The sequence below is a fragment of the Lutra lutra genome, chromosome 5 (assembly GCF_902655055.1).
Source record: "Lutra lutra chromosome 5, mLutLut1.2, whole genome shotgun sequence".
NCBI classification, from domain to species: domain Eukaryota; kingdom Metazoa; phylum Chordata; class Mammalia; order Carnivora; family Mustelidae; genus Lutra; species Lutra lutra.
The window spans coordinates 50,155,881-50,168,283 of record NC_062282.1 but is presented as its reverse complement, the minus strand read 5'-3'; the positions used below and the strand labels follow the sequence as shown (position 1 = coordinate 50,168,283).

Here is a 12,403-nt window from a genome sequence, read left to right as displayed (position 1 = left end):
TCCCCCCACCCCCGCCCCATTCTGTTCCCGATTAGCTCATAGTTCATACACATATGGTGGTTTGAGGAAGACCACATTCCACCCTCTCATTCCAAACTCTCCCAGCTCTGCAAAACTTTTCATTTTGTCTTTGTTCTTATCAAAACGTGAAAACCATAATGCCAAATGCATGGCCTTTTGAACCAATAGTTTTCTGACCTCCTGTCAGAGAACGTAATCCCCCAGCTGCCAGGGAAAATGGCGGAGCCACCTCGGTCTTATGATGTCTTGTGATGTTTGGCATGTGTTGCTCTTTGAGAGTGTTGTGTCCTCATGGAAATCTTCATGGCCCCCACTTGGGCAAGTCAGTGTGCCAGCAGCATTTCTGGAACATTCCAAGCCCCAGACACCCATCCCTCTCACCCACATAAGTAATCTTGAGGATTGCAGCACAGATACAAGAAAAACAGCTCCTAAAAACCCAGGAGCTTCCCTACAATCATGCAGGGCGATTACTTTATAAAAAGGCCTCTTTAGAGGTAGAGCAACTCAGAGTCTGCAAACAGAATTCTTTTCCTAAAATTTATTTATCACTAAGTGTTCTGCGTCTAGAGTTTAGGAAGTCGCAGATGAGACTTAAGGAGCTGTGACCCCGATTTAATATGTGGAGTTTGGGGTGTAGGTACAAATGAGATCCCATGGTTTCCATTAGACTCTAAGAGAAGTCTGAGGGCCAACAAAGCCAAGGTAGGAAAGTGTGAGCAGACCAAAACTACCCCCCGGGTACCCCCAGTTATGTCTGTCAGCTGGTTTTTAATTTTAATCATTTGCTAGGATGTATAAACTGGGCTCTTTTGTATTTTAAAAAATTCACCTCTCCATCTTCTCCTGCAAGAATTCAGAAGAGCTGGTGGTTGTGAGCAGGCATTTCTGCACAGCGGCTCTGGGGGAGCCCCCTCCAGAGGAGGCTTGCCATGCCCTTGGCAGAGGCCCCTCCATCCCTATTGGTGCACTTTGCTCACTTACGTTCCCAGTCCGCGCTCTAGGGGCATTGGAATTTGTGACCCCTATATTCCAGATTAAGAAGCGCTGTTAGCTATGGACTAGCACATCAGTTAGCTTTGCTTTATAACTTTTAACGGGACCCAAGTGGAGGTTTAATCTAATTAATCAAGCACATGATTCAGGTACAATACACTGCTAGATTTTTTTTTTTTCCTGGCCATCCAGAATTAAACAAAAAAACCTGATGTTTTCAGGCCCCAATTAATAAATGTTGGCCTGTCCCACTGACCAAATTAGCAGGAAGTTTGTCAGTTCTCCGTTTTGCATCCTGCGGATGCAGCCTGAGCTGCCTGGCTGGACCATGGGGGTTGCCTTTAATGCCACACTCACAAAGTGGGTTTGGGTGGAGGGCAAAACTAGGACTTGGTTCTCTTGCCAGAGCTTTAGAACTCCCGCAAAAAGGCCTGTCTTCCATAAGGGTACCCTGACCCACCTCCGGCCTAGATGAAAGATCTTAGGGAGGCAGAGCCATGCAGAGCTGTCACTGTGCAGAGACCCCTTCCCCCCTGCCCCCACTCAACCCCCTTGCCTCTGGGGCTGCAGCATCTTGAATTCTCCTGTTAAGGCTTGGGTTAAAAGTCTGAGCTCCTCGTTTTAGTCAGATCTAGGGCTCACTTGAATCTTAGGGGGACTGCTTTTCCAACTGATCCCAAATCTTTGGGGGTTTAAGTTGGTCTGCATTTGGCAAGAGACACTTCCTGTTTCTAAGAAAAATGGCTTATGAGGGCTTACGAAAAAGACTCCAGGAGCTTTTGGACTGCAAAACGGCTCTTGCAAAACAACATTTGGATGATTTACGTGTACATGAATCAGAAACATGTGGATTAAATTTCCCTGTGAATACAGATGGGTTTAAAAATTAACGGAAAAAGTGTTTGGCAAAATACATTTTTTTAATTGAATTAAAATTTTGGGGGTGGGGGAGGGGAAACCAGAGGCTGTGGGGCTCAGGGCCTCACCTAGCCTCTCTATGTGGGCAACAGGTTTGTGATAGTTGGGGTTTGCTTAAAAACAGGCACATTCTTCCAGACATGAGAGTTGGGACACGAAGAGGGCCACTTCCTAGTGTCAGTCATCACTGACAAGAACATCAGTTTAAATTTAGAATTAACAATGAGGAGAAAGCACAGACTTTCTCTCTCCTCTTTGGAAGCAAAGATCGCTGCCTCTTGCTATTAATGGACGCATGGCTCTTCCCTCCATATAATTCAAATGCCAAACCATCTTAACTTTCTCACAGACATCCCTCCATTCCTCATGCTCATTATGTGAAGTATGCTGTGGGAGGTGATGCCTATTTGATAGAGAGGAAACACAGCCCAGAGATGTCAAACCACTACCATGAGGTCACACAGCCAGTTTAACAGCAGAAGGGATGGATTAAACGTAACAGCAGCTAACCTCTATGAGGTCTTTACTGGGAACTGACTCTGGGCCAAGCACTTCACATAGGTTATTTTATTTAACTCTCCCAACAACCCTAAAAATGTCACTGCTCTTACAAACATCCTGAACTGCATTTTCTAGCTGAGGAGGCAGAGGCTCAAAGAAACAAGTAACTACCTAGGGGGGGTGAGGGGGTGGGGAAGGGCGGGCAGCCTATTTAGAAAGCAGGAAAGCCAGAGGTAGAAGGCTGGCCTATCAGATTCCCTGCTTTTCTAAATACCACTGCGTGCGGCCTCCGAACTCGGAACACTTTGAAAGATTTCTTGATTACCCCAGGATCTTACCCCAGCTTTCCTGGGCTGTAATTTTCTAGGAACGTGGTCAGACCATTCTAGAATCTTGAGTGAAGCCATAGTATAGGGGACACCCTGCAGTTCCATGCAAACCTGCCTTCCCCTTCTCCCCCATACTTTCTCCCAGCTTCATTTGCCCCCTTCGAAATAAGGTCTGCGGTGGCTGACCCTTGCTTCTCCCGGGCATGACGACTGAAATGAAGGCATTCAGCTTGCTGCCTCAGTACACCGACTTCATGCACACACAAACACCGAGCCATGGATTTTTTTTTTTCTGTAGAACTCGCTGGCAGTTGGGATGAACCGGTTTCATTTCTTTTTTCTTTTCTTTCTTTTTTTTTTTTCAACTTTATATTCTGGAAGTGAAGGGGAGGGGGAAAAAAAGAGTGACAAATTGAAAATTCTCACTATTCTGCAAGGTTTGGGGCCGCAACTTTCCCAGCGGTATTCAAGCTATGCAACTTTCCAGTTACGTTTCAAAATTGAAATCAGACTTGGAGGATGTTTAGCCTCTTCTGTTCTGTTAAACACACACACACAGACTGATAGATTAGCATTCTTAATAAAGTACATGTACATTTTATAACAAAAACTCACTCCAGGGCAGATGAGAGCCCATTTGTGACTAATAGTCAAGCAACATAGTGGTGTGTGGGTGTTTTTTCCCATCTTTTTTTTCCCCCCTCAGTGAGAAGTTTGGATGCAAAACCATTGACTTTTGTCTTCTCTTTCCACAGCGATATCTGGCATGATTGTTCCTCCCATGTGAAAGCATTGCCTTGAAGAATTTTATTAATGAAGAGGTTGGATTCTGCTACAGAGAGTAATCTGATACAAGTCCCCGAGTGGAACTTTTAACTCAGGCCTTTTTAAGAGGAATCACAGTAACTGCAGATTTTTAAACAAACAATATCACCGACCTTGCAAATACTGAAGTTGGAAGGGATCTGCAAGTGCAGAGTGTTGGTTAAAAATTGTACCTCCCAAGTATTGGGGGGATATATTTATTCTGTGTTGATAAAAGCAAATCCACTTTTTCTTTCTCTTTTTTTTTTTTAAGCTTAACTCTGCAATCATTTGTCTTTTATAAACCGTAAAGCTGTATACAAGGGACACTATAAATAAGACTCCATGTTTTAATTTATGATGTTTTTAAAGCTGTGTAAAGGGAGAATGAAGTGGTGATATTTACAAAAAAGTCAAAAAAGAAAAAAAAGGAAAAAAAGAAAAAAAAAAAAAAAAGCTTGTATGGGACAGAATAGGAATGCCAGTTAGATTTTTTAGAAAACTAAGGGTCGGCTTTTGCGCCTTAAAGCATATCAAATGGTAGTTAGCTCAGACAGTGCATTTTCAATATCTAACTTAACATGCCATCCCTTAGCAGTGCAAGCTTATTTATCTCTTTTGTATTGTTGTCTTAAGTAACTGTGTAAATAAATGCAGCCTGGAAAGTTAAAAAGTGATGTAAGTGATCACATTTCCCCCTTCTACTCCAAAATCCAGTGCCTCTAGACAGATTGTTAAAACTGCATATTTAAACCCGATATCATTCTCTCTTTCACTTGTGTCAACTTCTTCTGAAGCCAGTGGCCTCTCGAGAGCTTGATGGCACACATACTGTGTGTGAATCTCCTAGGAGACTTCATGGAACAGGGTCCAGACACAGAGTTCCACATTCTGCCCTCCAGTTACCAAGCCAAAATCCCACATTCACACCGCCATTTGCAAGTTGTAGCGTGTACTCATCCTAAATGCTGACTTCATACCAATCCTCCAAAAGTTGACAAAAGCAACATGGCAGGAGGCTCAGATTTCCTGTTTGAGATAACGCGCCTCTATTGGTGACCCTTACCGTTTGTAACATAATAGATTAGAGCGACAGGTTAAGTGCTTTGGAATTAAGAGTAAAAGGGAAACTGGGAGAAAGGAGAAGAAGGTTGAGAGCTCCGACATGTAGTTTTCTGTTCTATGGAATTTTTTGCTCTCACTATCTGGGAAGTGTTCTTAAAAGTAAGAATAAATATCAAAGAAGCAGCAAAGCTCTGAGGATGCATTTGCCTGATATTTTTTCCTTTGCTGTTGTGTTTTTGTATGTAGTTATAAATACTGTAGATTTTTTGTGATTTTTGCCAAAGTCCTTGTTCTATTTATACATTTTAATGTCTTAAGACAGTTTTTCAATATCACAAAAAGATTTTACTGCATATTTTGCAAAGAAAAAAAAAGCTCATTACCTTTAGCTTGCACATACTTGCAAAGTTAATTAAAAGGCTTTTTGTTTTAAAGGGGATTTTGTAAAATATCCATATAAATAATGTATTTATCTTTGGAATTTGTACATTGCTTTCCCCTTCTTCCTTTTCCTCCCACTCCCAGTTTATTTTATTGTGTATGTTTGCTATGTGAAAAGTGCGTATTTGTTTGGTCACCTACAGTTGTATTAGCTGTTTCAATGTGATTTTTAAACATTTCATTTATAGTTATTTTTAGTTTTGTTTTAAACCATGCTTCAATTTTTTTTATTTCCACCCAAAAGCCATTGTTTATTTTTGTATTATTTGTAAGTTAAGAAGTTTTTTCCAATATACGGCAAAAAAAAAAAATAGTAGCATATTATTCTTGTAGCATTTAGTTCTGTAGATTAAAAAATAAATGTATCCTTTGCTTTGGAAGCTTACAAAAAAAAATACCCTATTAATATGCATGGAATCTCTCCCTTTGGAGTGACGCATTTTGTGCATTAAATTTGGGGGAGAAACTTCATAGAAATCAATGAACATACTTTCTTTCTTAAGTCTGCTTGTATATTTCCTCTGTCTTTCACATAAATATAAACCAGCAGATTGGATGCCTTAACAATGCAAAACATATTCATTTCACTTGTACATTGTAACTGTGCACCAGAACTGTCAATCATCACTCACATTCTAAGAAAAAAAAAGAAAAAAGAAAAAAAAAAAACAAAGAAATGGAAAAGCACAAAAGAACTGTTTTGTTACCTTAAGACAATGTAACTTTTTCTAGTAGAGCAAGAAATTTACAACAATGCTGCAACTGTGCATGCCCCCATATGGATTTTGCAATGGTTTTCACTAGACTGTCAGAGTGCGATTTTTATGGGTTGGGGCGGGTGGGGAGGGGAGTTGTGGGAGGGAAGGGAGGGGAGGAAGGCTGATTTTTCAAGGTGAGAAATAATAATAATGATGATTAATAATAATAAAAAAAAACTGGAAAATGTAAGCAAGGTGGACGCGTTGCTTCTCGGTACTCAGAAAGGTTGTCTGAATTCGTGTGGTAAGCGCTGGCCTGAAGATGTATACAATTTAAAGCCATATTTTGTCTGGTGAGCCCCTTAACTGTTTGTGAAGGAATGGTCAGCCGGCGAGGAGTCCGGCTCAGACCCTGACAATAAACGCCACCCGTCTGTCAGCCATGTAGAGTGGTTAGAACTTTTCTGAAAAGTCCAAAGAGCCTTTAAAATATGTAGAATTTGTGTTCTGTCGCCTCTATTTATATTGATTAGATGAAAAGATGTTCTGGCCCTCTGACCCTCTTTCTTCTACACAAAACTTCTACAAGTAAAAGATGTTCCCCTAAATACAGAATATGGCTTTAAGAAGAAAATGAAACAGAGAATTAAGATTTCAGTTTTGGGGGAAAAATACAGCTTCTGGATGACTGGATTGCCTGACATGCCCTGGCCTCACATTGTACTAGGATGCAGCTTAACAAAGTCATCTCTGAATCTACTAACCTTTCACCTTCTTATCAAACTTTTTGAATAGACACACACTGTACAGTTCAATTGTTAGAGAACCTAACTACTGTAGAGATTGTTATAATTTTTTTTTTGCAAAAATTCAAGCTGTAAAAACTTTTCAACTTTCACAATATTTAATTAAAGTTACTTCCTGTCTGTGATGGCAGCTTCTAGTTGTGTATTCATTTCAGAATTTCAGATGAGCCAAAGTCCAACATATGTAGAAGGTCTGTGTTTGCAATTACTCAGACCAGTGTTGACACCCAGAGAAAAGAAATCTGGGTAGTCCTGGGACACCCACTCTCTTTCTTTGTAAATCCTTGGGGATTTGCCAACCTGGGATGCAAACCGCACACGCACAGCGTACTGCTGCCCTCTGCCGGCAGCATATGGATGCGCACCTGTGTGCACTGGCCCACAGAGGAGCCAAGAGCCCCAACCATTTCACCAGCCAAGCAGAGCGATCCCCCTGCGGTGACTGAATTGTGAGTCCGGGATCTGGCCATTCTAGAATGCCATCCTCTGTGCTACAAGTCTGAACCAAGCTCTTCACATACAGCTGCTAATTAGTCCCAGTGAGCCCACGGTCAATTAGTTATGTGCCCTGGCTCATTGATGAGGAGGCATGTGTGAACTCTGAATCTTCCATGATCTATAGTTTTAGATCCTTTGTGGAGAAGGCACTCTCCCTGTTGGATAAAACCAACTGTATCTGGAGTCAAACATCCCACGGACACCCAGTAGGTACCTTCTCTTGTAAAATGATTTCACTTTAAGTTCTGTCATCATCATAAGACTTTCCAATTGTTCCTTCAATGCTTCCTTCAATGGTAAGTTAAGTTCCTTCAATGGTAAGGTTAACGATGCTTGTAAATTGCTTCAGAAACTTAGCAAATAGGCCAGGGACCACAGAAACTTGATGACCAGAACTAACAGGGCATCACACAGCCACCGTCTGGATCATTTGTGGTGGCCATTGTTGATACACTTTGGCTCTGGAACACAGCCCAATCTGAAGTAATGAAAGAGCAGCATGAGTAAGTTAATAAGCAAAGAAACTATCATCACTTTATTAAAAAGAGAGTCTACGCTCATTAGTTTGGTCATTCAATACACATTTCTGGAATTGAGTAGTAGATGCCCGTCCCTGTATTAGAAGCAGATAATCCAACAAATGAATAAGGGCCACCTGCCCTCAGGGTGCTCACAGCCTCCGACTAGACAAGTCTATACTCAAGACAGTTTAGGAAGTTTCAAGTGACACATGACTGCCACAGCACCCCACGGAAAACAGCCGCCACCCACAGGTCTTCCCACTGGCCTCCACTTTCCTTAAGGCCTATTTCCCAGAAGCGTTTGTTCATTCATTCACGCACACCTTGAAGGTTTACTGAGCACCCGGCCACTGAGGGAGGGGTGGCGGATTCCACAGTGAGCGCCGGGACGCTGGGCTTGCCCCCATGGGACTTAGAGTTGAGTAGAGCAAGCCAATGTGAAGCAACCAAGCCAGTAAATACCAGCAACCCCACAACGGCAGTGAGGGAGAGTGTAGACTGCTCTGGAAGGATATTACAGTGGTATCTGATTTAACCTGAAGGGCTGGGGAAGATTTCCAGAGACAGTGACATTTGAGCAGAGACGTGAAGGATTCTGTAACCAGCTGGGGTGGGCGTCTCAGGCAGCGGGGATGAAGGCAGGGATACGAATCTGAGTTTTGGGGCTGGATACCTGCATTCGGAAACAGAAAGGCCGTGTGAGGGGAGCACAAGGTTGTGCAAGGTGACCCTGCGAAACATGGGAAATTCAACTCAGAACACAGCCCAAGCACCTACTGTGTGCTTAGCGTTGTACTAGATGGTAGGATGCCCAGGGAAACCGATCACAATTCCTGCCCATTGGGCCCAAGCCTCGGCTCAGCATGGCGCGTAAATTCACAGCCTTGTGTTTGTCCACGGGAGCTATGCTAATAAAGCCAGAGGGGGTGGGCTTGGGTGCAATCAGATAGGGAGCACCTCGCTTGCTCTAGGCAGTTGCTCCCATATGGGAATTTGGACCTAGTGTTGCCCATCTTTCATTTTTCAAGAATGCTATATATATTATTGGATTTTTTTTTTTGGTGTGAAATTTTCATTTTTGTAAATGCTGTCCTCTCATCCAAAAATAGTGTTTTAAAAACACTGCATTGGGCAAACAAAATCCATGAGCCTCTAGAATGTTAGTTTGGGGCTTCTGGCCAAAAGACAAGTTGCTAAAGGAGATGTTTACACAGCCTGATTTGAGGGTCAGAGTGATCTGCCCTCTCCATGGAGATCAAGGAACACTGCAAAGAGGGAATGCCTGAGTGGTGTGAATAGGAACTCTCCAAGCAGATAACGGAAAGTAGGGCATGGAAGGCCATGGTCAATGCCTTTGGAGCTGGCTATATGCGAAAAAAAGTACCTAAGGTCAATGGAAAGGAATGAGGATATGGGAAAGTGGAATATGTAATTGTGAAAAAAATCCCTATACTCTACAGAGGCCACATTCAGTGTAAAAATGTATACATTTTTTTTTTCAATCTCCTTTTGCCTTGCAGAGAGATCCTCATAGCGAATTCACTTTTACGTAGACTTCTAAAGAAGTAAAATCTTTCCAACATATCATGCTCAAGGCTATGCTTACCCTAGCACGCTTCCCATCACTCACCATCTCAAGAATGTGGCTCCTGGAATTATTACCCTCTCTTTCCAAAGTCAACAATTTCCCCTTCTTCAGTAGTACTTTCTTAGCAACCTACAATATGATCACATTTTAAGAGAAAGAAAAAAACTATTTGACCTCACTGTGGTTTCAATCTGCTGTCTTCCTGCTCCCTTTCATAGCAAGTCTCCTGACGGGAGTCCTCCAAGCCCATTGTCTTTCCTTCTTCGTCTCTACTCTCTTGTTATCTACATGACAACAGACTTTTACTGTCACTGTGAGTAGCGTGGAGTCATAGACATTGTACACAACAGATCAAGCGTATATTTTTGAAGTATTATTCTCACTGCCACATAGAGAATGAACTGAAGAAAGGCAACAGGAAAATGGAGAAGACCTATCCGGCCAGAGCAATGTTCCAGGCAAAAAAAATGAATAGCTTGGACTAGGAGGGTTAAAGGAAGAAAATAGATAGGATTAGAAATATTTGACATTGTGATTATAGTCAAGTAGACTATACTTCAAAGTTTCCAAGAGAGTAGATTTTATTTGTTCTCCTTACAAAATGAGATGGTAATTATGAGTCACCATGGCCCTATTAACTAACACTCTGATAGTAATCTTATATTTCAATAGATAAGTGTAGCAAACCAACCCATTGCACACTGTGAAATTTAAACGTACACAATGTTATATGTCAAGTATACTCAATCATTTAAAAAAAAATAGAGAAGGACTTAGGGAGAGAGAACCACCAGGATTTGGCAACATTTGCAATGTGGGGGTTGAGGAAGAGGAAGAAGTCAAAATCAAACTCCGTTTTCTGAAGGGAGTCACTACTATTAAAGACATGGGTGATGTCTCGGGTGGTTTCTTTGCTATGACACTGCAGAGCTGGATCATGAAATCCCTTCCTACTGTTCCCTTTGCTTTCCTTCTCTGTCCCAACTATGATCTTCTCCAGAGGCTTCTATATTTACATTAGGAATGAAATTCAGTTTCTGGAACTGGAAATATTTTGTTACTTTTTTTTTTTAACTTAAGCATCAAGCAGTTTTATCTCTTCTCTCTGGAGAGTTATGCTGCAGTGGGACTGATTTTATCTACTTGGCATACTTTTTTCCCACCGGTTGTAGAATTTCCACATTCTATATTAAGAATGAATGAAAGTTCCGAACCCTGGAATGAACCAGAGGTCTGAGGTCAGCTTTCTGCAGGAAATACCCTGTACAGGGAATTATGCTATAAGGAGAATCTAGGACTCCAGAAAGGAGTGGACAAAATGTCAACAGAAAGGAGGGAGTCCCAGTGAAGTTCATTTGTTCAATAGCACAGATCTGGGTAGGATCCTGGCAAGGATAGTAGAGGCCATAAAATGAAGGGAATGTAAGGGAAAGGGAATTGGAACCAGGCAATAGCCTTGGCTTTCTCTAACGCATTGTTTAGTCCAGATATTCTTAATGAGGGCCCTCTTTCTGTCAGGCATTGTGCAAAGGGTTGGGGTGTGACTGTCTTAAATAGACACATTTCCTTCTTTCATTACTATGAATCAAATAATCACACAAACATATAATTTCACATTGTGATAAATGTTACTATAACCCTAATATATCAGAGAGAGAATATGGCTCTGCACACATTCAAGCCCACTTCAACACCCACATTTAGGTAGAAAGAGATTGGATTTTTTTTAAACTTATTTTATTCAAATTCAATTAGCCAACATATAGTACATCATTAGTTTCAGAGGTAGAGTTCAATATTTCATCAGTTGCACATGACCCCCAGTGCTCATCATATCACGTGCCCTCCTTAAAGCCTGTCACCCAGTTACCCCATCCCCCACCCAGCTCCCCTCCAGCAACCTTCAGCTTGTTCCCTATATAGTTAAGATTCTCTTATGGTTTGTCTCCCTCTCTGATTTCTTCTTATTTTATTTTTTCCCTCTCTTTCTCTATGATTCTCTGTTTTGTCTCTTAAATTCCACATGGATTTTTTAAAAATTTAAATCCTTTAAAGGCCATTAGAAAGCAATCTAAATGTAAACTCCATAGTAATACCTACTAAAGTACTCTTTCTTCTAGTCTCCTTTTCCTTACTCCTCACCTTACTCGGATCTGACAAAAAACCTATTCTGAGTTTGCATGATTCTTCTTTTTTCCTTCTCTCTTTCCCCATCTCTCTCATTGCATTGTTTTCAGTGAAGTATTTCCCCCCCCCCCCCCGCAAGAAAATCTTTTCTCTTCAGGGAAGATGGGGAAAGGGTAGAGATTGGGCTAGCCAAATGTAATTCCCTTTGGCAGGCTGTGGGAGGGGAGAGCCCATAAATACTTCCTTGTGAATGTTTGACCTGTTACATTTGGAGAAGCAAGAATAGAAAGCCAGAAGCGCATACAGCAAGAAGCAGCATTCTGCTCATGCTTGAGAGCAGATCTGATGGAGCAGGAGTTAGCAAGGAAGAACTGGGAGTAGAGAGGAGAGAGCGTTCTAAGTGAAGGTAACAGACCACAATAGACCAGAGGACTAATACTTTTAATTCTTGCCCTCAGAATGCTCCTCCCTCTTAGTTTCTCTTCTTCTTTTCTCATTTCCTTTTTAAATGTGTTCTAACATTGTTTCCTTCATCTCTGTCTATGCAACACTCCTCAGCGCTTGGTTCCCTGGCTGCTCTTCAAGCAGAGCCATTCCATACCCTTCCAGATAGACCTCTCCTCTATGCCCTGACTCCCATCTGCCCTAGGAGTTTCTTGCATGGAATTCTAGGGACATGGTCAGCTTCCCTTCAACCCAGCAGCTGCCACCAGATGGAAGATCAGAGATCATCGAGATTGTCCCTACCCCACCCTTGATGCCCTAGAGACACCCACAGCCCAAAATGTTCAACCGAAAAGGCCCACATTCAGCCCCCATTATTTTTCCTACAGATACAGAATATTATGACTCACTCCCATGTCCAGGAAGATGCCAATTTGCTTAATTACATTTAAGGTGAACCTAGAAGAGAGGATAAAACTTAACGGGGAAATAGTACTAATGGCAGTTGTCATTCCCTTGTTGGGGGCCTACTTCTACAGGATGTGATATTCTAGTAACTTTATAGGAATTTGTTTAATTCTCAATGATCATGTAATGTTGGTGTCATTATCCTCAATTAAAAATGAGTTATTCACCAACTTTGTAT

General features: G+C 41.7%; 1 protein-coding gene across 1 annotated transcript in view; it reads left to right on the top strand.

The window, feature by feature from the left end:
* Positions 1-6,704, top strand: part of EBF1 (EBF transcription factor 1) — a 389,084-nt gene extending 382,380 nt beyond the window's left edge. Inside the window, 1 exon segment of the mRNA XM_047728952.1 lies at positions 3,521-6,704. Within this exon segment, the coding sequence (XP_047584908.1) occupies positions 3,521-3,552 (32 nt within the window). The 3' untranslated portion in view covers positions 3,553-6,704.
* The last annotated feature ends 5,699 nt before the right edge of the window (positions 6,705-12,403 follow it).